This window comes from Manduca sexta, chromosome 21 (genome assembly GCF_014839805.1).
Source record: "Manduca sexta isolate Smith_Timp_Sample1 chromosome 21, JHU_Msex_v1.0, whole genome shotgun sequence".
Taxonomy (NCBI): domain Eukaryota; kingdom Metazoa; phylum Arthropoda; class Insecta; order Lepidoptera; family Sphingidae; genus Manduca; species Manduca sexta.
Genome location: NC_051135.1, coordinates 4,905,309 through 4,930,162, shown reverse-complemented (window position 1 = coordinate 4,930,162; position 24,854 = coordinate 4,905,309). Strand labels below are relative to the sequence as shown.

Below are 24,854 nucleotides of genomic sequence, written 5' to 3'. Positions count from 1 at the left end.
TACTATCTTCGGGTATTTCCCTTTCGCCTCATTGGTTTTGTGGTATTTATATGAATGGTTAGGATTTAGATTTTAGGAGCAATAGTTTGAATGAATTTCTCGATGTTAAATAAATTTTTCACTGATATACTTGGTATTGGAATAACCCGATGTGGCAATAAGCCTGTCACCTATCACGTCGTGGGATGGATATAATATGTAAGCTCGACAAATTCTGTATGCAATTTTTACAGCTCTGCCTACCACAGAAATAAAGATTTAAGCAATAGGTCGGCATATATATTACATTTTATGATTATAGGTGTGTATGTAAATTTTCGAGTGAAACTTCAGTGTGAACTCATCAGTATTGTAGTTTTCGCTGTTTTACTACAGTAACAAGGCAGATACGTTTCTCTTTGAGCTATTAAGTGCTGACGAGCCACCGTTTTTATAATGAAAAGCATTTTTCTGACCAATATTCTGTAACTATCACGGGTTTCGAACTACAGTTTTTGTTTGCCTTAATAATAAGATGCGCATATTAATTGTATAAAGGAATATGATTGCGCAACATTGCATTTTGGCATAATAGTGAAAAGTGTTGGAGATAAAACTCTCGATTAAAACGCCTCGGAATTTATAATGTATCGCATGTTATTGCGTTCGTCATTGTGACGCATTATATGTATCATGTATTATTAAGTTGTATTATGGCTATTTCCCATAAAAATATTATACGGTATATACGAATCTGTTACGGATCCAGGTCGCCTGTATTGTACATTTTCGGGAAATTTAATAAAAATCCCACAGCGAACAAACGGAGCTCGAAAATTTCGCTGAATCGCAGCCCTTTAACGCGAATCGGGATATTTGTCGGATTGGCGACACTAAGCCGGGTTGGGGCGGTGTTCGTCGCAAAACGAATTCAATTTGGATCATTCTTCTACGGCTGCGGTCCTCAAACTTACACGCCCCTTTGTCTCCTGAGACAAAGATAAAGATTCTCAAACTTGGAATAGTTAGCCGGCGCGCGTGTTCCATTCCTACAATCCTGAAGCCTGCCACCATAGCGTGAAGAAGCAGCTAAGTAGGCTGGCATGATAGTGTCAAGAGATATCTATCTGTTGCCATTCGACACTCTATCTAGACGGCATTGCGCTTACCATGAGGTGCAGTGCAGTCAATAAACTTGGTGTTGCTTGTAGCTCACTCCACGTAAAACACTTTTTTTATGATTTAGAGAGTAAACGAGCATACATTTCACCTGATGGCAACTGATCACCGCCGCTCATAAATATTTGCAATACCAGTGGGCATAGAGATGCATTATGATAGTTCTATAGTTTCCCGATATGAGGTACCTCTGTGAAGTGACTGAAAATCTTACATTGTTACTATAATAGTATTGATAAAACTTTAAGCTGTTGATATGTTTCAATATCTTAAATAATATTAAATAAAGTGCTGAATGGAATTGGATGTAATTTGTCATATGGATAGACAATGGCCCAAAAAATCATGCAGGTTTTTATGCTAGAAAAGGTAACGGTGAGACTTATGTTCCAGTAAAAATAAATTACACAACCAGAGCTCGGAGCAAAACCCTTTATACCATGTGTTAGCTATTCTGCAACCGTATGTCACCATGTCAGTATGTACATATGTACATCTACTGGGGAACTCCCAAGAACCAAAATAGACTATGTATTTCGATGTGTTAACGTCGGACGAATGTAGATATATAACGTGTGTAGGCGATGTCGGTATAAAGTAATTAGTAGAAATATTTGGAGAAGGCAACTTACGAAATATTATTAGTTGTACGATCATCCCACTGAAATAACGTATTACGTTATATTAGTTATTTTGTTTAAGGATAGAGAGTTTAGCAAGAACAATTTTTGTAAAGTTTGATAGGAAGGTCTTGGGTTTAATTCCAGCGCATACATCTATTTTCGAAGGTACTCGTACTTCATATCACTAGCTTTACGTGAAGTATATTTTCTGTTTTCTTTATTTTTAGCAGTTGGTAATTATGATCTTAGTATAGTGTTCTGTCTTTACGCCATGGGATCCAAAATTAAATATATAGGTAATATTCCGTTTTTATCCAAATTAAAATGAAAATTTTGTTTCAAGCCCTAATTATGAGGTACTCCGAAGATAGAAGTTTGGGAAACTCAGACCCCAGTATTATCCAGATTGAAGGTCCCTCTGCCCCCGCCGCGAAATTGGATCGTCTTTTGCATAAAATGAAAATCGAATCGGAACTAACGAAATATCCTGCCGAAAAGGTCCTTTCATGAAATTATGAAGTGATGCCCGGTCAAAGTGCTCGCGAAAATTTCATTTCATACCCTAAAATATCGTCTGTTGGATTCTTTCATTTGCTTCACTCCTATTACTACTGTATTTCATACTGTTCCACCGTTAGGTATGATTTTTCTGTATAAAATCGAGTTTTTTGGTATTTCATTATCAATTACTCTGACTAATGGTGGTTAGGATTCAGAAAAGATCGAGGTTATTCTAGGTATCTTTAAATAGTGAACAATGAAAATCAGAATAAACAAAACTAAATATACGAGCACCGGAATACTCAAACTTATCCTTTATAATCAACGCACATCCAGATTCCAGACGCATTTAATACAATTGTATGGAGCGGGGAATTCCCGGCCTCGATTCATCCTGTTTATAAACAAAACGAGAGTATTTTTACCTCATTTGAAGCTTGGCCGTCGTACAATGTGCGTGAAAGTATTTTTGATCCTCGGCTTGGTGGCCACTGTCCTCGGACACAACGAAGTTCTTACCAATAATGGAGATGGTTCTATCGGTGGTGCAGTGAATATTCCAGTTATAGAGAATGATAATCATGCAATCCATGGAGTGGGAGCTCTTAACTTTGATAAGGATCAGATTAGGAAGGATTACGAACTAGGATCTGCGACCGCTGGAGTTGCATATTCTAATGCGTGAGTGTATTATTTTAAGCAATTAGGAACTTTTTTATGAAACAAATGCATCTTGTTAGTGAAAGGACCTTGAATTCGTATCGTCCATGACCTGATATGTCGGAATGATTATTGCTGCTGCAGTACAAGTAAGATAATAAAATTTGCGTTCACTTTAATGATAGCGCGTGGTCTCTCAGTGGCAAAGTTACTTGTATATATTTTCTTTGTAGATTTGGCCACGGCGTTAGTTTAACTGAAACGCATGTGCCCGGCTTTGGCGACAAGCTGACGGCGGCCGGCAAACTGAACGTGTTCCACAACGATAACCACAACGTGGACGTGAATGCGTTCGCCACCAGGACCATGCCGGATATTCCGCGCGTTCCCGACTTCAACACCGTCGGCGGCGGCGTCGACTACACTTTTAAGTGAGTTTCTATACTGTAAGGTGCAAAAAATCCTCGCTACCAAATGGTTAAAAAAACGCGCATCATATGTTTAATAAACGTACAATAATTTCACGCGTTTATAAAAGCTTTCATAAACTTATTGATCGTCACCAATGTGTAATTCATTATTATTTGTTAGGGATAAAGTGGGAGCGTCAGCAAGCATGGCCCACTCCGATTTCATCGACCGCAACGACTACTCCGTGGCCGGCAGGGTGAACCTGATGAGCTCGCCGAGATCCTCGCTCGACTTCAGCGCCGGCTACGAGAAGTTCACCACACCCTTCGTCAACTCCGGTTGGAAGCCCAAGTTCAGCTTTTCGTATAATGTTCGCTTTTAAATATTGGTTAAATGTATTTCTTGGTTTAAGAGTGTAAAATGAATTTTGTAATGAATATAAATGGGAAAGCACATCACCAAAAATGTTTGTTATAGGTATTCGTAAGAAGTATTATATTCCGTGATATTGTATGCTAGTAATAAAGATACTAAATAAAATTAGTTTTCTAAAATTTCAAACCCCGCGACGGCATCTTTCTGTTATAATAATCCCTAATCATTTAAGATCTTTGCGATCCTAGCATCCTCTAAATAAAAAAAAAAAACTTTGATTATTTCCTATGGAGAAAATTACTGGGTTAAAAAGTACTTCATGTGTTACTCCAGTTCCAGAACATGGTCTCTAAATGTGCTTAATTTCATCCAAATCCATTCAGCAGTAACAATGTTTGCTTCTAACAAACAACCAAACATCCAACATTTTCACAAATATTCGCATTTATAGTATAAGTAGGATAGAATAAGATAGGTAAGATGTATTTGATTGGCACACATACTTTATTTTGGAACAACACATATATGACGTTTAATTGCAAAAAGTATACCGTGAGAATTTTATTATGAAAACATTATTTACTTTATTTAATTCAAAAATCGTGCTAGACTAGTGGCAAAACTCTATTAAATGGGATATAACATAGACAAAATATGGGTGTAATATCTTACCTCTGCTTAACCCCGAAAAGAAAGAATAGGGTAATGCTATGCCTGTATTAGTAGCAACCAACCAAAAATATATTTAAGACGTCGTGATTTTTTATTTCTAAGGTTTCATATAGCCATCGAGAGTCCTTCATGTGTACAATGGTGCGATACAGCGGAGAACAAATAGAGCGTGCTATCGAATCCTCAGACGAGTGGAGCGGCGTCGGTAAAATAACTCCGAAGTGTTTTGTTTCTACGTATTTACACTTTGTACTGATATTGAAGGGTTTTTATACGACGTGATTTGTTTTATAAGCACACCATACTGGTAAAAATACTGGGTTCAAGATAGACACAGGAGACGACTGCTGTAGCCTAGTAGTGGACGACGAGCTACTTGTAATTCAAGGTAATACGGGTTCGATCGCTGCACTGGACAAATTTCAAATTAGAACATTCTTCAAAAATCACTTGTTCCTAATACTTATGATATTAAACTTCGACCTTAGCGTGAGGTTAAAACAATTACTCCCACAACCCTTTCAATATAATTGCGAAGTAAAGCAAACATTTTTGCGTTTATCGAGATATTTGAAATAAGTTGGTTCGCAAACAGTAAAAAAGGTTTTAATTTATTTTAATGATAAATAAATTATATCGCAGCTTGCGTCGGCTCCGGAAAGGTCAGGAGTATCTTTATCTAAGGAAAATGCATTAATGAATGTGAAAAAGGCATAAAAGAAATGTCGGTATTGTAGTTTATGACACTTAATAGTCTCTGCCTACATCCAGGGAATAAATGTGTATAACTTTCTCTGGGACAATAAAGAATAAAAAGTAATATAAAAACATATTTATTCGGTACAAAAGGCGGATTACATTAATAAAAAAAGACAAATAATAATACTGAGAGATATACTAAAATGATTAGAAGAACTTGGAGAGGGAGAAGCCCATGTTGGGTTCCCAGCCGGACCTCATGAAGGGCGTGTCGAACTTCTTAAAGCCGGCGTTGAAGTCGAGCGAGGTGCTTGGGTTGCGGAACAGGTTCAACTTGCCGCCCACAGAGTAGTCGTTGCGGTTGATGAAGTCAGTGTGCGCGGCGCCTAATGAAGCACCCACCTTGTTCCTGATACAAACAAAAAAAATCAGTGTTTAAAACAATGTTTAACAAAGCACTACATTTTATAGCTAGTTTTTCTTCTAACACTCAGGAATAGGCTAAAAAACTGATGCAGGAAAATGTAATTACTGTTGCGGTTATTAAGATCACTAACGTAGAATCGTAAATTCATAAATTGTATCTGATGAATGAATTATGTATAAATTTTCATCGTCTTTAAAGTCGATATTCACACTAGTATCGAATCTACTACTGAGAATTAAAATCAATTAAACTCACTTGAACATGTAGTCCAGTCCGCCACCAACGGTGTTGAAGTTAGGAACCTGAGGAATGTTCGGCATGTTCCTGGTGGCGAAAGCGTTGGCGGTCAGATCATGGTTGTTGTTGTGGAAGAGGTTCAACTTTCCGGCCGCCGTCAACTTGTCTCCAAAGCCGGGGATGTGGGTATCAGTCAAACTGAGTCCGTGACCTCGGCTAAAAATATATTACTATTATTGATATAATATAATATACAGATGGAATATTAACAGTATTGTAAACAAAAGAAGCAGTTGGAAAAGGATTTTGAATATAATTTATAAGCGGTAAAAATAGTTAACCTAAAGCTTTAATATAAGCTAACAATGAGAACCTTCAAGAAGCTAGATATAATTGTATGTTGCAGATTATCTACAAACTATGACATTTTCTCTAGTCTCTAAAAGCAAAAGAAATACCCTGCCAGATCACTCATGCAATAGACAAAAGAAACTAATACAAAATGATACTTACATATTATCAAGTGCTACTCCAGCAGTCGCAGAACTCAGTTTGTGATTGGCGTTAAAATCAGCCCCACCGATAGCACTAAATATATTATTCTTGTTGCCGCCAAATGGAACTTTGACGGCCGCCCCAGAAGTGCCATCAGAATTGAATGTGAGAGCGCCGAGCTGAGGCCGAGCCTTAGCACCAACGAGAAGGCAGACCAAGACAACGAATTTGGTGAACATATTGGTGCTGTTGCGAACTAGCGAGTGATGGCTTGGTAGAAATGAGTTGAGTTTATATACGAAATTGGAAGATTTGAGTTCTTCCCCGTAATCGCGAATTCGTATGTGTGTGAAATGAGAGTGTTATAGGTCGGGGAATAATATTAGATGTAGGTCAGCCTGGATGTGTCAAATACATAATTAAGTTTTATTAATTTAATAAAATGAAACACCTTTAAAATTTACTGGGCATATTGATAGTTTGTAACCATTATTGAATTCGCTGTCACAACACTCAAAACTCAAACAAACATTTGGAATTCAAATAAAAAAAAAACAGGTCTGGATGTGAACCCGAAGCGTCTCGTTCCTTACTGACTACTCGCCCGTGCGTCATGGACCTTAACCGTAATCATTGTTGGAAAACTGGTTGAAAGAAAGTAGTCTAAAGCTATCATCTGTGATAAAAAAATGTTTCTAAAATAAAGAAATATATTTTGCCTATAATATCATCTTGCTATCAAAATATTATTGTTGTAAGTATATCACGAATTAGTATAATGTGTTTTATCATGATTTTCCTTAAAGAGTTTCTACAAACCTACAATTATAATTAGTAAAATATTCTTTAAATATAAAAAATATTTTTTTGCCTTGTGTTTAAAGAAAAAAAGGGTAATTCTTTATTCCATTTAGTGTAAGGCATCACATGTGTGTGTTCATTTAAGATGTCGACATAATACTATAAAAAAATATACGAATTTGATGTCCCTTGTTTTTTCATTATTCATAATAACTAAACTGAAATGATCCGCGCGTCCATTTCCATGATACATACAAATCTAAACATACCTTATAAATCACAAATTTACTGAAATGACAAAGCATCCTTTAGAACAAACAAAAACATACTTAACGCCCTTTCCCTTAAGGATAGGCAGAGGTGCAACCACTTTTCATCAAGTGTTTTCCATCTCAGGATAGGGAGCGAGTTTACCGCCATAGCAGTCACAAATTCCAGACTCCTGGAATTTATGAGTTATAAAACGGTCTGATTCCGAAGATGGCTCGTTGGACTGCACCATTTAGACGTGTTTTCAATAATTTGTTCATTATCGTTGTGCAAAACACTATAAAAAAAGTCTGGCACCATCCTAGTTCGTAATTTGGTATTGAGGTGCAGATTAAGTGATTTAATATCTTGAAATCGTTAATTTAAATAACTAAACGAAATACCTAGAATACTTAACATCAACGTGTTCCAATACATGAGACTCTATTTTTTGTAAATCTGTTTATATCCAGTGTTAGCGCCACAGTTTGATTGACGTTTGAGAGGTTAAAGGTCTACCGATCCTTCCAATATTTTTTTTCTTAAAAGTCACTGGCTGACACTGAGTAGAGAAATCCAATATCGCTTTGTTAGAATGGCACATCTAGTAAACTGGTGTCCGCGTCGTCTGGACTGAGGAAACCCCAGCGATAGTGTATCGGTTAACTTTGACCTAAACCGCAATTAATTAACCGTTGTTACTGTAAACACTGTTATCGTCTCTATACGCTATTTTAACGTCTTTATGTAATAACGTTTATGTCACCTCCTTAGTCTTGTGGCAGCGTATGTTTTATGGTTAGGTTCTGGGTTTCATTCGTAGGTCTGATAATATTTTTTATTAATCCAAGTTCTGATTTAGATGCTCTAGAGTGAGTTAACTTCGGGTAGGTAGCCCATCATACAAATAAAAAAACTGTTTCTTTCTTTAAAAAGCGTTTTAAATTGAAGTGGAATAAGGACGGTGAGAAAAAGAAAACACCATATTGAAAAAATAAGACTCGGGAAAATACTAACACTCATGTGAGATTGATTCAAAAATGTTAATTAAAACTTCAACCGCCAAGCTCTAATATAGACCGAAGTTTCTTTCAGCCTTTCTTTTTTGGGTAGTCATCACTTAGGTAGCTAGTGAAAGGCTGGTAGGTTAGCTAGGTTAGGGCTCATGTCCTCGCCGGTGAGGATCGCGACGCGTTATCCTTCTATTTCCCCCTACCTGCCAGCCCGGGCTGGTTACTTCGGTTTGTACCTTGTTTACATTATAAATTGTATCCCTAATTTAAATGTCCATAGTTATATAAGTAATTTTAATAGTTGTTTAGAAATAATAATAATTATTCTTATACATTGTTTTGACGTATCATAAGTGCAACTTTTTTCGCCTACGTGATAAATAAAGTATTTTATTTTAGACCGGCCTGCTTTTTTGGAATATATATCAAAAATAGTTAACAAATAATATTGACTTTATTCGTTAAATATTCAGGAGAAAGCTAGTTGTGATTAATAAAAAATAACAAAACTTTTTTCATTGTATTAATAATGATCATTATCGAGTTTTAAATATTACGTCAAAATATAATAAAATTAATGAAGCGTGCAACAAGTAATGTAAACACTGATTAGCGCGGCGTAAACGGTGAATCCCTGCGGACCGCTTATCAGAATTGTGGTTTGTATAAAATGTAGAGTTTTCGTTACTAAGGCATCACTCTACTCGCAACAATAGAAAAGCGATAACTATGTTCCTGTCGTGCCTCTTGTTATTTGCGTTGGCGCTGATCAGCGCGGAGAGCAGATACATCGCCGACGATGTGGTGTTCGTACCGATGGTGATATCGAGAGTACGGCGCGACACACACGGCTCGGTCACCGTCAACTCGGACGGCACCTCCGGAGCGGTCCTCAAGGTCCCGTTCGCAGGCGACGACAAGAACGTCTTCAGCGCCATCGGCGGCCTCGACCTCGACAAGAACCTCAAGATGAGCGGCACCACAGCCGGCCTGGCGTACGACAACGTGTGAGTATTGCTCCATTGCACAACCAACCATTGACTTTTTACTAGTGCTTCTCTTGAATATCACTTATGATGATTTATTCTTGTAGCAACGGACATGGCGTTACTCTAACCGATACGCACGTGCCTGGCTTCGGAGACAAGCTGACGGCGGCTGGCAAGCTGAACGTGTTCCACAACGACAACCACAACCTGGACGTTAAAGCGTTCGCCACTAGGAATATGCCGGATATTCCGCGCGTGCCCGATTTCAACACCGTCGGCGGCGGCGTCGACTACATGTTCAAGTGAGTATGAGCTGGTCTCTAGTCGCTAGTCGTCAGCCGAAAGCCGGCGTGTGACAGTAGTAACGGTGGTTGTGCTCTCGTGTTTCAGGGACAAGGTGGGCGCGTCGGCGAGCGCTGCGCACACGCCTCTCTTCGACCGTAACGACTACTCCGTGGGCGGCAAGCTGAATTTGTTCCGCGACCCGAGTACGTCATTCGACTTCAACGCCGGCTACAAGAAGTTCGAGATGCCCAACATCAAGTCCGACTGGACACCCAACATCGGCTTCTCATTGACCAAGTTTTGGTAGTTCAGTATTAAGGCAGAGTTTTAATAACAGAAACTAAAACATTCTTGTGATATTTCGTGTTTGTAAATAGGACGTTTGGAATGTCAAGTATTTATATTGAGGTATTTTATTACAAAAATAAATTATATAATATTTTTCGGATTATTGCTTCATTTCATTTTTAATTTAATATGGATAAAATTTAGAAAATCGACTCTATAAAAATATGGCGATTTCAGAACGATGCAGGACCTATTTTACAGCAACCAAAATCATAGCTCTAACTAGTATGCCAAACTTCTGGAGATGACCTATAAGTCATCTTCAGAAGTTTGGCATTCGTAATGCAAATAGGTACTTATCTCGTGGCAGCAGAGTTACATAATATCATGAAAAATAACCCTACTCACGTCCACACTTTTGCTCATAACAATATTTCAAATATAAATAAATAGCCGTTTAATTTTTCACTCATTTTCAATCCTAAGTCGCAAATCAATTAATTTTATAACAATTTGAATTAGGCACCGACTTCCAAAATAATTTATTTTAGTGTACCCATAAACAGAAAACATTAAAACACGGATTCGAAAGAAGATTACATTGTTTGTGTTTGAATAATTTCTGTGTTAACCAGTATATACAGTTCAATGATTTTTTTGGATTACAATAATTTTTGAAGTCAGTTTTTATCTTTTTTTAATGTTCAACTTTTTTGTGGGTTATAGAACACTTTTAATTGAACCCAATACAATCATTTAAGGTCATATAATCATATTTTTAATATGGTAGTATGTTGAATGTTGAAGCTATATTGAAGCCAACGGAAAAATAATCATCATAATCGTATTACATTTTGAGGAGATCTCTTCAAAGTCTAAAGTCCTATATTAATGAAATTATATTGGGACCATTCTGAAGCTAAATAAAACCAAATGCAAAGAGACTCGTTTAAGTCAGACCAGGGTATCACAACAACGGGGTACTAAATTATCGCTTAACATAAAAAGACGAATAGATAAGATAAATCACTTTTGTAGCCGCACAATTATGTATCTTGGCAAAATCACTTTATTGGCGGCAACAGCATGAGCTCGTGCTAGAGTTGCTTACTGAGATGTACAGGATACCCCATAAAAGTATCTGATACAAGTTACAAGATACTTGCAAATAAAGATACTTTTGGAAATGTTGTTTAAAATACTAGATACAAAATACATAATATAATCCAAATACTTTTTGAAAAAGAAACACAATATTAGATCTTATTATCATCTCTTAAAAAAGAAGAATTGCTCCACAGGGCCAAACACTGAGGAAGAAGGTGATATTATTATAGATAGTGAATTTTTAAATTGATGACCTTTGTTGGAGACTGTTGTTTTTATTATATATTTATTTTATTAATAAATAAATCATTGAGTTCTATACTTATATTACACTTTAGATTGTACAGCGAACAGTCAGAAAATAGAATGGAAGTTAGTGATATGTAATTGTTGTGTTAGATTGTAAGGTGACGTTACAAGAATTGTTGATTTATGCACTACAGCAGAGTCAACGATTAATGATATTGTGGATCACATAAAGCCACGACGAAGCGCTTGAACACTATATTCTCGTGAACCAAGTAATTTTAGGGCTTAAAAGTTTAGTTAGGATCTTATATTGGAATTGACTACTTTAGCTTCTGCTTTTTGAACAATGACTGTCAGTGTAGAAAGGACAGAACATAATAAAGATAGTATAGTATTACGTAATTAATATTTATTTACATTTATCATAAAGTCATACCTAATTACAAAAGTTGAGATGAAATACATAATTATTTACAAAAATATCACAGAAATGGTTTTAAATTTTCTGTTGTTAAAACTCTATCCTAATACTGAACTACCAAAACTTGCTGAATGAGAAGCCGATGTTGGGTGTCCAGTCGGACTTGAAGTTGGGCATCTCGAACTTCTTGTAGTCGGCGTTGAAGTCGAGCGAGGTGGTCTTGTCGCGGAACAGGTTCAGCTTGCCGCCCACGGAGTAGTCGTTGCGGTCGAAGAGAGGCGTGTGCGCAGCGCTCGCCGACGCGCCCACCTTGTCCCTGCGATACAAGAGCACAACCAACGTCACTACTGCCACACGCTAGCAGAGGGCTGACGAACAACAACTAGAGACCAGCTCATACTCACTTGAACATGTAGTCGACGCCGCCGCCGAAGGTGTTGAAGTCGGGCGCGCGTGGAATATCCGGCATGGTCCTGGTGGCCAACGCCTTCACGTCCAGGTTGTGGTTGTCGTTGTGGAACACGTTCAGCTTGCCGGCTGCCGTCAGCTTGTCACCGAAGCTGGGTATATGCGTTTTTGTAAGAGTAGCGCCGTGTCCATTGCTGCAAGAGTAACTCACTATAAGTAACGTTCGGAAGAAGAACTACGAGAGAGCCAATGGTCGACGATGTAGAGCAGTACTCACACGTTGTTGTACGCCAGGCCCGCTGTGGCGCCGCTCATCTTGAGGTTCTTGTCGAGGTCGAGGCCGCCGATGGCGCTGAAGACGTTCTTGTCATCGCCTGCGAACGGCACCTTGACGATCGCTCCGGAGGTGCCGTCCGAGTTGACGGTGACCGAGCCGTGTGTGTCGCGCCTTACCCTTGATACCATCATCGGTACCAACACCACATCTTCGTCGATGTATCTGCTCTCCGCGCCCATCAGCGCCAGCGCAAATAACAAGAGACACGACAGGGACATGGTGTATCGATCTCGGGTCACAACGATGAGTGATGCCGCTTTCGCCTGCGTCTCAGTTTATATACGTCGCAGCGCGTGTAGTATTGATAAGAAGTGCAGCCCCTTATACGTGCCCGCGTGGGAATTCTCGAGAATCCACCGCAACGTAGGAAATTGGCAATGATGTGAGGTTACAATAACATTATTATTTACTTGTTTAAGTTATGAGGATATTATTTATTATTTTTGTTTGATGTATGCAATTTTATTCTCAGAACGAATTTTTAATATCAATTGGTGATGATTATGGTAGTTATCCGTCCGACAAATGAATCAAAACTTAAATCTAGGAACGTGATCAAAATGCTTTCATTTTTATTGTTTAAAATGTTTTGTAAAGCTAAATCACGTATATTTACTTTGTTTTGCCTGCCTTATCTCCAATAACACACACGACTTTTGTGCATTTTTGTAGCATAGTGACCTTTGAATTACATCATTCTCATCCCTTCTTTGATTACACACTTACAGAATCCATAGCATCCATATTTGGCCTAAGTACCAGAGTACATAATCACATCTGATATAATATGTATATACGAGTATAATCACAAACAAACTATGCTACTATTGAAAGCGAAAAATTACGCAAATGTAGCAATATCAATATCTAAGATATATTACAGTAATAGCGACAGAGAGGCCAAATGATAAGTTAAACTACATTAATATACATATGTGTTTTTAACCACCAACACAAAAGAGGGGTGTTATATACGACATTTAGAATAAGGTAAAGTCAGCCACATGAGTAGTTGAACAAGTTCAAAATCTCAAATTACCTTTAAACTTTATGTCCGTATCAACAATATTTTTTTCGTAGAAATAGAAATTTTATAAGGTTTACTTTATTTTAGATAAGAATATTTCAATAGAAGATAAAGTGTTGAAGAGTTTTGAAGTTTTTTATTGTTCAGATAATTTTTGGTTAACTGCATGAATTCCAATATCTGGGATCACTCATTACCAACAACGGTAGCTGCGAAAAAGAGATTCGAAGACGCATCGCGATGACGAAGGTCGATAAGGTTTGGACGGACAGAAACATGAATATGCCAATGAGCGTAGCAGTGCACCAAGCCGAAGATCGCGCCTCGTGGAGAAGACTACTAAATGACCTTGGACGGGATCACGATCCTCAATAATGAGGGGCCGACTGAAGAGAGAGCCTGTACAAGTGTCACTTCTAACGCAACCACCAATATAATATCAAAACTAATTGAAATTAAATCACTAAGTACATAATATATTTACTTGTAGGCGGACTTAATGTCTTAGAAGAATATACGTCAATGGCTGTAGGCATTCTCTACAAGTCAACCTTAGGTTGAAGTTGAGCTGTATAAGGTAGGGCATCAAAGAAATCTGTAGCAGTAAACAAATAAAAGAGTAAATGTAACAAAATATGACATATACAAATATTATACGCAGCCACTAGGGAATATGTTATATGGATCGGTTCAGTTATTGATTTTTTTGTACATTCATACCTAATACAATATTTAAAATTATAATATTGCCTCGAAGTGACAAAATATTTAAAAATCCTATTAATTACACGCATCATAAAATAATTACGATTTTGTTATATTGGTTCAGTGGAAGATACTTTCTGTATATTAGATGTTTGCGAATTTATTACAGAGACACTTTCGTAGTATGAGATCATAACCTTTTGATAAACAAGGAATATTTTCCTTATATAACGTCGATAAAAATAAAAGCAAAGTGACCGCATGAAATCGGTTCACGGATAATTTCTAAACATCTCGGTTATTTCCCGACAGTTCCCACGCGGGCGCGGGATAGGGGCTGCACTTCTTATCAATACCGTGCGCGCTGCGACGTATATAAACTGAGACGCAGATGATAGCAGCATCACTTATCATTGTGACCCGAGATCGATACACCATGTCCCTGTCGTGCCTCTTCCTCGTTGCGCTGGCGCTGGTGGGCGCAGAAAGCCGATACATCGCCGACGATGTGGTGTTGGTGCCGATGATGGTATCAAGGGTACGGCGCGACACACACGGCTCAGTCACCGTCAACTCGGACGGCACCTCCGGAGCGGTCGTCAAGGTGCCGTTCGCAGGCGACGACAAGAACGTCTTCAGCGCCATCGGCGGCCTCGACCTCGACAAGAACCTCAAGATGAGCGGCGCCACAGCGGGCCTGGCGTACAACAATGTGTTAGTAATGCTTTACATCATCGACCATTGACTCTCTCGTAGTTCTTCTTCCGAACGTTACTTATAGTGAGTTACTCTTGCAGCAATGGACACGGCGCTACTCTTACAAAAACGCATATACCCAGCTTCGGTGACAAGCTCACGGCGGCCGGCAAGCTGAACGTGTTCCACAACGACAACCACAACCTGGACGTGAAGGCGTTGGCCACCAGGACCATGCCGGATATTCCACACGCGCCCGACTTTAACACCTTCGGCGGCGGCGTCGACTACATGTTCAAGTGAGTATGAGCTGGTCTCTAGTTGTTGTTCGTCAGCCCCCTGCTAGCGTGTGGCAGTAGTGACGTTGGTTGTGCTCTTGTATCGCAGGGACAAGGTGGGCGCGTCGGCGAGCGCTGCGCACACGCCTCTCTTCGACCGCAACGACTACTCCGTGGGCGGCAAGCTGAACCTGTTCCGCGACAAGACCACCTCGCTCGACTTCAACGCCGACTACAAGAAGTTCGAGATGCCCAACTTCAAGTCCGACTGGACACCCAACATCGGCTTCTCATTCAGCAAGTTTTGGTAGTTCAGTATAAGGGTAGAGTTTTAATAACAGAAAATTTAAAACCATTTCTGTGATATTTCGTGTTTGTAAATAGGAGATTTTAAATGTCAAGTATTTTATATTAAGGTATTTTATTACAAAAATAAATGATATAATATTGTCCTGATTATGACTTACTTTCATTTTTACTTTAATATAGATTACCTTAAAAGTCGAGCTTTTAAAAATGACACTGATTAGAGGCAGTTGTAGCAGCCTACAATTATTGACCTTCAGAAGTTTAGCATTCGTATTGTAAGGTGGCTTGTGGCAGCAGAGGAAGTTACATATCATGAAAATTAATTCTACTCATGCCCACACTTTTTGCTCACAACAATATTTTAAATATTAATAACCGTTTTATTTTTCAATTAATTTCACAGATCGATTATTTTTATAACAATTTAAATTAGGCACCGACTTCCAAAAATATCTATTTTAGTATACTTATAAACATAAAAACACCGTATTGGCAAGAAGATTACATAATTTGTGTTTTAAAAATTTATTTCCGTATTTTGAATTCTTTGTCTATTACCAAGTGTGACGTAGTATAAGATCACACAAAATGGTTTTACCCGCGTGAAAAAGTTTTTAGGGATAAATATTTTCCCGGGATAAGAAGTAGTCTATAGCACTTAGGAGTAATGTGACTTCCTATTAGTAAAAAAAATAAAAACATTGATTTTGTAGCTCCTGAGATTAGCACGTTCAACAAATAAACACTTCAGCTTTATATATTAGTTTATACAAGGTCATTTTGACAGTGCGTTACTAAATGAAAACACACATTCGACTCCATTTTTGTTTCATCTTTGTGCCAAAAATCATCCATTAATAACGCATATATTTACCGAAAATCCTGGTTTTAGTTTTCTGTATCTTTGATCATTTTGTAGTATGATCACAGAGTCGCAAAAATTTTACATATTTATTCAAAATAGAAGTAATCACATATAAATGTTAAATCGTTTTTTTCTAATTTCTACTTAATTGCTTAATGTTATGTATGTATGTATACTAAATACGTCATTTCAGGCTCATCAAGTCCTCACCAAAGTATAAAGATACTACATCTAACTATCGCATAAATATTCTATCCATAAAAATTAATATTATCTGAAGTTTGCAGTTTTTTCTAAATAAAGGATTTTTTTGAGGTTGTCATGTTACTTTATTTTGTCATTATTTGCAGTCTGCTTATTAGTTATTAATCTAGGGAACATTGCATTCCGAAAAACGGCTTACATAATGGTTAAGAAAAACTGCCTTTTTTATACAAAGGTAACTAGAAATAGTAAGTTTTATGTTAACAACGGCCAAAATATGCTGGCATATGTTAGAGAATATACACCCGCAAACCACGTGATGTTCAATATGGAGTTTTTTTCCACTAAGTAATAGTTGCTATAATATGATCTATTTTACCAGGCATTACTCCTCGTTACATAAGAGACCCGCACTAAACTTGCTGGTCAGTGATGTAACCTGCCTACACGCATGCCGGAGGGTGGCGACCCATTTACACTAACTGCATGCAGTGGGTAATTCATTAAACGTGCCTTCTTTCAACCATGCGATATAGAAGCGTTAATATTACGACGACGCAGGGAACACGAGGGAAGATATCTAACGGTCATAAGACTAATACAAGTTTCATTAAATCAGTATCTAAAAAGATAGCTGCACCCAATAAATAGATAGTGCATTTTTAAATTGATGACCTTTGTTGGAAACTGTTGTTTTTATCATATATTTATTTTATTAATGAATAAATAAATCATTGAGTTCTATACTTATTCACTTTAGATTGTACAGCGAACAGTCAGAAAATAGAATAGAAGTTATCCATCAGTGATGATGACTTATAAGTGAGTGATATGTAATTGTTGTGTTAAATTGTAAGGCGACGTTACAAGAATTGTTGATTTATGCACTACAGCAGAGTCAACGATTAATGATATTGTGGATCACATAAAGCCACGACGAAGCGCTTGAACACTATATTCTCGTGAACCAAGTAATTTTAAGGCTTAAAAGTTTAGTTAGGATCTTATATTGGAATTGACTATTTTAGCTTCTGCTTTATGAACAATGACTGTCAGTGTAGAAAGGACAGAACATAATAATGATCGTATATTATTACGTAATTAATATTTATTTACATTTATCAAAAAGTCGTACCTAATTACAAAAGTTGAGATGAAATACATAATTATTTACAAAAATATCACAGAAATGGTTTTAAATTTTCTGTTCTTAGAACTCCGCCTTAATACTGAACTACCAAAACTTGGTGAATGAGAAGCCGATGTTGGGTGTCCAGTCGGACTTGAAGTTGGGCATCTCGAACTTCTTGTAGTCGGCGTTGAAGTCGAGCGAGGTGGTCTTGTCGCGGAACAGGTTCAGCTTGCCGCCCACGGAGTAGTCGTTGCGGTCGAAGAGAGGCGTGTGCGCAGCGCTCGCCGACGCGCCCACCTTGTCCCTGCGATACAAGAGCACAACCAACGTCACTACTGCCACATGCTAGCAGGGGGCTGACGAACAACAACTAGAGACCAGCTCATACTCACTTGAACATGTAGTCGACGCCGCCGCCGAAGGTGTTGAAGTCGGGCGCGTGTGGAAGATCCGGCATGGTCCTGGTGGCCAACGCCTTCACGTCCAGGTTGTGGTTGTCGTTGTGGAACACGTTCAGCTTGCCGGCTGCCGTCAGCTTGTCACCGAAGCTGGGTATATGCGTTTTTGTAAGAGTAGCGCCGTGTCCATTGCTGCAAGAGTAACTCACTATAAGTAACGTTCGGAAGAAGCACTACGAGAGAGTCAATGGTCGACGATGTAGACCATTACTCACACGTTGTTGTACGCCAGGCCGGCTGTGGCGCCGCTCATCTTGAGGTTCTTGTCGAGGTCGAGGCCGCCGATGGCGCTGAAGACGTTCTTGTCGTCGCCTGCGAACGGCACCTTGACGACCGCTCCGGAGGTGCCGTCCGAGTTCAGGGTGACCGAGCCGTGTGTGTCGCGCCTGACCCTTGATACCATCATCGGCACCAACACCACATCTTCGGCGATGTATCGGCTCTCTGCGCCCACCAGCGCCAGCGCAACGAGGAAGAGGCACGACAGGGACATGGTGTATCGATCTCGTGTCACAACGGTGAGTGATGCCGCTTTCGCCTGCGTCTCAGTTTATATACGTCGCAGCGCGTGTAGTATTGATAAGAAGTGCAGCCCCTTATACGTGCCCGCGTGGGAATTCTCGGGAATCCACCGCAACGTAGGAAATTGGCAATGATCTGAGGTTACAATAACATTATTATTTATTTGTTTAAGTTATGAGGATATTAGTTATTATTTTTGTTTGATGTATGGGATTTTATACTCAGAATGAATTATTAATGTAAATTTGTGTTGATTGTGGTAGTTATCAGGCCGATAATTATTTTATCGTGCAAATAAGACAAAAGGGTCAAAAGTTGAAGCCAGGAACGTGATCAAAATGCTTACAATTTTATGGTGTAAAATTTTTTGTAAAGCTATCACGTATATTTACTTTGTTTTGTCTGCCTTATCTCCAATAACATAATATGTATGACTTTTGCGGAAATTTGTAGCACAATAACTTTTCAATTACATTATTTTAATCTCCTCCTTGATAATCAATTGTACTAGAAAAGTGTAATGTGTATATCAGCAGGGTTAACAACCATCGAAAATGTTGTGTAAATAAATGTAAAAAAATCTGAAGTAAAAACTATTTCAAATTAAATTTCTGATATTAACGCTATATCTAAATTCAAACTTTTCATATTTAGCCTAAGTACCTACTAGTGTCCATAGTGAAATCTGATATAATAATATTATCTATATCTATTCACAAACAAACGACGCTACTGTTCAAAGCATAATATTACGCAAATATAGCAACATAAATATCTAAAACGCATTACAGCAATAGAAACAGAGAGGTCAAATGATGGATCTACATTGATTTATCATATAAGTTTCATAACCACCAACACAAAAGAGGGGTGTTATATTCGATATTTAGTGTAAGGTACAGCCACATAAGTAGTTGATCAAGTTTAAAACTTCAAATCGCCTCTAAACTTTTATGTACGTATCAACAATAGTTTTATCTTATTTTTTTTTTTTTTTTAATAGGTTTACTTTATTTTAGACTAGCTGATCCGACAGACATTATTCTGTCTTAACTATGAACTTGCAGCCCGCATTTTATTACTCGCTGACAGTTATTTCAAACAACTGACAGTCATATAAAATTAATATAGTCGTTAAGTTTTCTTGAATTTTCCAAAATTTTCTAATGTCCCGCTCAACTTCCTCAATTTTTCTATCATAAGAACCTTCTCCTGACTTGATTAATTAACACAACAAATAAGAATTAGCGCATTGTTCCATCCGTTGTCGCGTGATGCGACGACCAAGGGAAATAGAGATTCGTTTTAATATAGATGAAACCATAATTTGACCGACGGTAATGCGTTGAAGCGTTATGAAGTTTTTAATTTGTTCAGATATTGTTGTGCTTGTGGCATGCACAAGTGTCTCTTCCAACGCAACTAGCTAGAAGGAAGCACTGAGGTACTGTGGTCCCCATATACGTATATTCCATGGTCCAGTAAGAAAAAATCGCACAAAAGTTACCTGGTCAGATAAATGAATCTAAGTCTCTAAGTACATAATATTAAATTTACTTATTTATTTTTCACTTCACATACATACATAAAATTTTGTATATAGACGGATTTAATGTCGTAGGCATTCTCTCCCAGTCAATCTTAGGTTGGAGTTGAGATGAACAAGGTAGGGCATCAAAGAAATCTGTTGCGGTAAATAAATACAACAGTAAATATACATAATTAATACGATATATTATACGCAGCCGCTAAGGCAATATGTCATGTTAGATCAGTTATTGATTTCCTTGTAGATACATACCTAATACAAAATTTAAAATTATAATATTCCTTCGAGGTGAGTGAATTCACGAAAAGTCCTATTGATTATACGCATGACAAAATAGTAATAATTTTGTCATCTTGGTTTAGTAGTAGAATCTTTCTGTATATTAGACGTTTGCGAATTTATTACAGAAACCCTTTCGTAGTATGAGATCATAACCTTTTGATAAACAAGGAATATTTTCCTTATATTACGTCGATAAAAATAAAAGCAAAGTGACCGCATGAAATCGGTTCACGGATAATTTCTAAACATCTCGGTTATTTCCCGAGAGTTCCCACGCGGGCGCGGACTAGGGGCTGCACTCCTTATCAATACCGTGCGCGCTTCGACGTATATAAACTGAGACGCAGGCGAAAGCGGCATCACTCATCGTTGTGACCCCAGATCGATTCACCATGTCCCTGTCGTGCCTCTTCCTCGTTGCGCTGGCGCTGATGGGCGCAGAGAGCCGATACATCGCCGAAGATGTGGTGTTGGTACCGATGATGGTATCAAGGGTAAGGCGCGACACACACGGCTCGGTCACAGTCAACTCGGACGGCACCTCCGGAGCAGTCCTCAAGGTGCCGTTCGCAGGCGACGATAAGAACGTCTTCAGCGCCATCGGCGGCCTCGACCTCGACAAGAACCTCAAGATGAGCGGCGCCACAGCGGGCCTGGCGTACAACAACGTGTGAGTAATGCTTTACATCATCGACCATTGACTCTCTCTTAGTTCTTCTTCCGATCGTTACTTATAGTGAGTTACGCTTGCAGCAATGGACACGGCGCTACTCTTACAAAAACGCATATACCAAGCTTCGGTGACAAGCTGACGGCAGCCGGCAAGTTGAACGTGTTCCACAACGACAACCACAACCTGGACGTGAAGGCGTTGGCCACCAGGACCATGCCGGATATTCCACACGCGCCCGACTTCAACACCTTCGGCGGCGGCGTCGACTACATGTTCAAGTGAGTATGAGCTGGTCTCTAGTTGTTGTTCGTCAGCCCCTGCTAGCGTGTGGCAGTAGTGACGTTGGTTGTGCTCTTGTATCGCAGGGACAAGGTGGGCGCGTCGGCGAGCGCTGCGCACACGCCTCTCTTCGACCGCAACGACTACTCCGTGGGCGGCAAGCTGAACCTGTTCCGCGACAAGACCACCTCGCTCGACTTCAACGCCGACTACAAGAAGTTCGAGATGCCCAACTTCAAGTCCGACTGGACACCCAACATCGGCTTCTCATTCAGCAAGTTTTGGTAGTTCAGTATTAAGGCTGAGTTTCAAAAACAGAAAAATAAAACCATTTCTGTGATATTTCGTTTTTGCAAACAAAAAGTTGTAATTTTAATGTTGAGTATTTTATAGCAATATATTTAAATATTTTTAAATAAATATTATATAAGTTATTTCTTTGTATTATTAAGACTTATACTCGCAATTATTACATTATAATACCTACCTACTTCCCTAACAACACCGACTCGCGTATTACAGTAATATCACCTGCTCCACATTGTCCCAAGGACAGCAGGAACGGCAAAAAGATTTATTTTACTGAGATTTAATAAATCTCATAATACCCAGTAAATTAAATTACCCATAAGTAACAGCCTTCAAACTAGTACACTAGAATAGCATAAAGCTAATCTTGAACTGACTTCAACTATTCAGGGTCAAGCAGTGCCCTTAATTCGATGTTTTGTAATATAAAGTTACTGATAAGTTCGATGAGGAGATGGAACGCTAACCATGAGGCGAGGGACTAGTTCATGTTCATGGGTTGTATATATAACAACCTTTTGCTTGCGGGTCCGCTCGCGTGAGAAAGTTTTTCCTGGACAAAGACTTGCTATACATTTTCCTGGGATAAAAAGTAGCCTGTCCTTCCCAGGGTCTGAAACTATATCCTTAGCAAATAACATCGAAATCCGTTGGGTAGTTTTTGAGTTTATCCCATTCAGACTGGCAGACAAATGCGCCGGGTTCTTTGCTTTATAATATATTTTTTGAAAGATTTTAAGAGGAATAATTTCGTCATACATTATTGTCCCGTAATTTTAATAGTTAACGTAGTGCACGCAAAGGAAACTCTTAAAAGGCATAAATTTTCCCCGTTTTTGGAGCATTTTCCATTCATGCTCCGCTCGTATTGGTCATAGAGTGATGTTATATATTCTATGGCCTTCCTCGATAAATGGACTGTCCAACATTGAATGAATTTTTCAATACGAACCAGACATTTCTGAGATTAGCACGTTCAATTAAACAAACAAACTCGTCAGCTTTTTAATATATTCGTATAGATATGACAGGAGCCGATGCTTTTGGGACATTCGGCTCCATACAACACAAAATAGAAACTAGTCAAATACGGGTAACAATCGCGCTCTGCAAGAGCTTTAGGCTTCATTATTGTCATTATATTCGCTACTAGCTTCCGCCCGCAACTTCGCCCGCGTGGATTTCGGACTTCAAAAATGGAGCCGGTCGCGAACGTTCGAGAATGTTCGTTTTACGAAGCTACTCGCTAGGTGATTCGCTAGCCTCTAGGTGCCAAGCAAGCCGCCTGCCTGTGCGTTCGCGACCTTATATATATACAAAAATAATCCTTATAGCATGATTCAGTGTTCACGCATGATGGCTTATTATTAGCGTATTTCATGTATAACTTTGGTGTTTCTATACCGATTTCTATGATTCTTTTTTATGGAATATTTAATAATGTTAACTTTTTAATTAGGGATGACTGAGAGTGTTATAAAGGTAAGAGTAGACAAATATAATGAGAAAGCTTCGAACTGCTAAGCTATCGGGAGTTACACGTGTTATTGTGAGTCAACCATAAAAGATAGACATATGGTGTCGTGGGATTCTTTTTACATAATTTTAAGGAGAACATTTCCGTCATACATGATTTCTGTGTAGCTTTAACCATTAAGGTTGCACACGTGTCGGAAGCTTAAAAAATGGGGTAACTTCTCCCGTTTTCCCAACATTTCCCTTCACTGCTCTGCTCCTATTAATTGTAGCGTGATGAAAAGTATACTATAACCTGCACAGGAGTATGACAAATAATTGTACCAAGTTTCGTTAAAATCCGTCGAGTAGTTTTTGTTTCTATAACGGTTATACAGACAGACAGACAAAAATTTTACTAATTGCATTTTTGGCATGAGTATCGACCCCTAAACACCCCCTGATAGTTATTATTTTGGAAATATATTTCATGTACAGAATTGACCTCTCTACAGATTTATTATAAGTATAGATAACCTCTGTTCCGAGAAAATTTGGGCTCGCTAGTTATTAAGGTAAAACAAAGACATTAACATTAACTATTTTTCGGATTTTATCGCGGTTTTAATATTTTAGTTTTCTCCCGTCGTTTCGAAGATTTTGCAGCCTTCGTGACCTCGGGGGGAGGGGAGGGGTTAAATAAATAGTTCAAAATTCCTCAAGATTGCCCTACACATGTCGAATGAGACTAGTTATATTGTTGTAGAAAATCCTGAGCAGTAAACCAGATTAACCCTCTTCTCATGCTGCTTTGCCGGGAACGCATACTTAAACGAATTTTACTTCGTAAAACATAAAACAAAAAAAATAAAATCCGTACACATATGTATATATGTGTATTTGAAATCAGAAAATATCTGATTTAATATATATACACGCAGGAAGATACGTCACGTTAAAATACCTTACATTAAAAAAATACCTGAGTATTTTGAAGGTGGTGACACAAATAAAATAAGTTATTTTATTATGTTCCTGAAAGTATGAATTAATTATAATTAAATAACATCTGACAGTAGTGTATCACAAAATATAATAATTATAACTGCGACCAACGAGCAGTATTACATTGTTTATTTAATTAGAAAGCTCAAGTGATCCCTGATATTATTATAAGTTAAATGATCACCACCCTTAAATATTCTTAATTCCAAAAGACCCTTGTATGGGCTGTCAGTCTTTAAAATAGGGAATGAGTAATGAGAAAGGGAGGGGCGTGGCCTTCTGGAAGTGACATTAACCAAGGAAGCTGTAACGTCTATGATACAGTGGTTGTAGCCAATCGAATTACACTATATACTTATTTCTACCATATTTCAAAATATAATGAATATACGTCTCAAAAAAAGTAGTCCGTTTATACATAGAGTTGATAACATCTTGAAGACCCGTACAGTTGAAGGATACTGGATACTGTATTCGATTCCTACTGCGAGATACATGGTCGTGTACTATTACAACTTCAGATCTACGGAATCTAAATCTTAACCGCTATAACAAACAATATATGCATCTCTAATAGTACCTAGTGGGTAGTATTCCGTCGTATTATAGAGCAAACAAGACAATATATTATAATTTTGTTACTAATGAGAAATGTATACAATTGAAATTAAACTAATTTTCCGGATTCTGTCGCGGTTTTT

The 24,854-nt window shown here is 38.3% G+C and overlaps 7 protein-coding genes across 7 annotated transcripts; 4 read left to right on the top strand and 3 right to left on the bottom strand.

Annotated features, from left to right (window-relative positions):
* The first annotated feature begins 2,727 nt into the window (after positions 1 to 2,727).
* LOC115447396 (attacin-E) lies at positions 2,728 to 3,919 on the top strand. The gene is made up of 3 exons (XM_030174428.1): positions 2,728 to 2,963; positions 3,176 to 3,373; positions 3,534 to 3,919. The coding sequence occupies exons 1-3, from the start codon at positions 2,734 to 2,736 to the stop codon at positions 3,733 to 3,735; spliced, it is 630 nt and encodes a 209-aa protein (XP_030030288.1). The 5' UTR covers positions 2,728 to 2,733; the 3' UTR covers positions 3,736 to 3,919.
* A 1,298-nt stretch (positions 3,920 to 5,217) lies between these two features.
* On the bottom strand, positions 5,218 to 6,541 carry LOC115447387 (attacin-E). Its single transcript, XM_030174418.1, has 3 exons — positions 6,277 to 6,541; positions 5,782 to 5,979; positions 5,218 to 5,508 (listed from the first exon to the last, which is right to left on the bottom strand). Exons 1-3 carry the CDS (start codon positions 6,495 to 6,497, stop codon positions 5,307 to 5,309), a joined length of 621 nt encoding a protein of 206 aa, XP_030030278.1. The 5' UTR covers positions 6,498 to 6,541; the 3' UTR covers positions 5,218 to 5,306.
* A 2,475-nt stretch (positions 6,542 to 9,016) lies between these two features.
* On the top strand, positions 9,017 to 10,046 carry LOC115447386 (defense protein 3). Its single transcript, XM_030174417.2, has 3 exons — positions 9,017 to 9,328; positions 9,415 to 9,612; positions 9,701 to 10,046. The coding sequence occupies exons 1-3, from the start codon at positions 9,051 to 9,053 to the stop codon at positions 9,900 to 9,902; spliced, it is 678 nt and encodes a 225-aa protein (XP_030030277.1). The 5' UTR covers positions 9,017 to 9,050; the 3' UTR covers positions 9,903 to 10,046.
* Positions 10,047 to 11,628: 1,582 nt separating this feature from the next.
* Positions 11,629 to 12,663, bottom strand: LOC115447383 (defense protein 3). The gene is made up of 3 exons (XM_030174414.2): positions 12,346 to 12,663; positions 12,065 to 12,262; positions 11,629 to 11,976 (listed from the first exon to the last, which is right to left on the bottom strand). The coding sequence occupies exons 1-3, from the start codon at positions 12,621 to 12,623 to the stop codon at positions 11,775 to 11,777; spliced, it is 678 nt and encodes a 225-aa protein (XP_030030274.1). The 5' UTR covers positions 12,624 to 12,663; the 3' UTR covers positions 11,629 to 11,774.
* A 1,885-nt stretch (positions 12,664 to 14,548) lies between these two features.
* LOC119188534 (defense protein 3-like) lies at positions 14,549 to 15,570 on the top strand. The gene is made up of 3 exons (XM_037440951.1): positions 14,549 to 14,851; positions 14,935 to 15,132; positions 15,221 to 15,570. The coding sequence occupies exons 1-3, from the start codon at positions 14,574 to 14,576 to the stop codon at positions 15,420 to 15,422; spliced, it is 678 nt and encodes a 225-aa protein (XP_037296848.1). The 5' UTR covers positions 14,549 to 14,573; the 3' UTR covers positions 15,423 to 15,570.
* A 1,993-nt stretch (positions 15,571 to 17,563) lies between these two features.
* Positions 17,564 to 18,614, bottom strand: LOC115447388 (defense protein 3). Its single transcript, XM_030174419.2, has 3 exons — positions 18,295 to 18,614; positions 18,014 to 18,211; positions 17,564 to 17,925 (listed from the first exon to the last, which is right to left on the bottom strand). The coding sequence occupies exons 1-3, from the start codon at positions 18,570 to 18,572 to the stop codon at positions 17,724 to 17,726; spliced, it is 678 nt and encodes a 225-aa protein (XP_030030279.1). The 5' UTR covers positions 18,573 to 18,614; the 3' UTR covers positions 17,564 to 17,723.
* A 2,171-nt stretch (positions 18,615 to 20,785) lies between these two features.
* LOC119188533 (defense protein 3-like) lies at positions 20,786 to 21,672 on the top strand. Its single transcript, XM_037440950.1, has 3 exons — positions 20,786 to 21,102; positions 21,186 to 21,383; positions 21,471 to 21,672. The coding sequence occupies exons 1-3, from the start codon at positions 20,825 to 20,827 to the stop codon at positions 21,670 to 21,672; spliced, it is 678 nt and encodes a 225-aa protein (XP_037296847.1). The 5' UTR covers positions 20,786 to 20,824.
* The last annotated feature ends 3,182 nt before the right edge of the window (positions 21,673 to 24,854 follow it).

Excerpts from the sequence above, each read along its gene's own strand:
- LOC115447396 (XM_030174428.1), top strand. The coding sequence starts at position 2,734 with ATGTGCGTGAAAGTATTTTTGATCCTCGGCTTGGTGGCCACTGTCCTC. Across the intron at positions 2,964-3,175 it reads GGAGTTGCATATTCTAATGC|ATTTGGCCACGGCGTTAGTT; the intron begins GTGAGTGTATTA and ends TTTTCTTTGTAG. Across the intron at positions 3,374-3,533 it reads GGCGTCGACTACACTTTTAA|GGATAAAGTGGGAGCGTCAG; the intron begins GTGAGTTTCTAT and ends ATTATTTGTTAG.
- LOC115447387 (XM_030174418.1), bottom strand. The coding sequence starts at position 6,497 with ATGTTCACCAAATTCGTTGTCTTGGTCTGCCTTCTCGTTGGTGCTAAG. Across the intron at positions 5,980-6,276 it reads GGAGTAGCACTTGATAATAT|CCGAGGTCACGGACTCAGTT; the intron begins GTAAGTATCATT and ends ATATATTTTTAG. Across the intron at positions 5,509-5,781 it reads GGACTGGACTACATGTTCAA|GAACAAGGTGGGTGCTTCAT; the intron begins GTGAGTTTAATT and ends TGTTTGTATCAG.
- LOC115447386 (XM_030174417.2), top strand. The coding sequence starts at position 9,051 with ATGTTCCTGTCGTGCCTCTTGTTATTTGCGTTGGCGCTGATCAGCGCG. Across the intron at positions 9,329-9,414 it reads GGCCTGGCGTACGACAACGT|CAACGGACATGGCGTTACTC; the intron begins GTGAGTATTGCT and ends TTATTCTTGTAG. Across the intron at positions 9,613-9,700 it reads GGCGTCGACTACATGTTCAA|GGACAAGGTGGGCGCGTCGG; the intron begins GTGAGTATGAGC and ends CTCGTGTTTCAG.
- LOC115447383 (XM_030174414.2), bottom strand. The coding sequence starts at position 12,623 with ATGTCCCTGTCGTGTCTCTTGTTATTTGCGCTGGCGCTGATGGGCGCG. Across the intron at positions 12,263-12,345 it reads GGCCTGGCGTACAACAACGT|CAATGGACACGGCGCTACTC; the intron begins GTGAGTACTGCT and ends TTACTCTTGCAG. Across the intron at positions 11,977-12,064 it reads GGCGTCGACTACATGTTCAA|GGACAAGGTGGGCGCGTCGG; the intron begins GTGAGTATGAGC and ends CTTGTATCGCAG.
- LOC119188534 (XM_037440951.1), top strand. The coding sequence starts at position 14,574 with ATGTCCCTGTCGTGCCTCTTCCTCGTTGCGCTGGCGCTGGTGGGCGCA. Across the intron at positions 14,852-14,934 it reads GGCCTGGCGTACAACAATGT|CAATGGACACGGCGCTACTC; the intron begins GTTAGTAATGCT and ends TTACTCTTGCAG. Across the intron at positions 15,133-15,220 it reads GGCGTCGACTACATGTTCAA|GGACAAGGTGGGCGCGTCGG; the intron begins GTGAGTATGAGC and ends CTTGTATCGCAG.
- LOC115447388 (XM_030174419.2), bottom strand. The coding sequence starts at position 18,572 with ATGTCCCTGTCGTGCCTCTTCCTCGTTGCGCTGGCGCTGGTGGGCGCA. Across the intron at positions 18,212-18,294 it reads GGCCTGGCGTACAACAACGT|CAATGGACACGGCGCTACTC; the intron begins GTGAGTAATGGT and ends TTACTCTTGCAG. Across the intron at positions 17,926-18,013 it reads GGCGTCGACTACATGTTCAA|GGACAAGGTGGGCGCGTCGG; the intron begins GTGAGTATGAGC and ends CTTGTATCGCAG.
- LOC119188533 (XM_037440950.1), top strand. The coding sequence starts at position 20,825 with ATGTCCCTGTCGTGCCTCTTCCTCGTTGCGCTGGCGCTGATGGGCGCA. Across the intron at positions 21,103-21,185 it reads GGCCTGGCGTACAACAACGT|CAATGGACACGGCGCTACTC; the intron begins GTGAGTAATGCT and ends TTACGCTTGCAG. Across the intron at positions 21,384-21,470 it reads GGCGTCGACTACATGTTCAA|GGACAAGGTGGGCGCGTCGG; the intron begins GTGAGTATGAGC and ends CTTGTATCGCAG.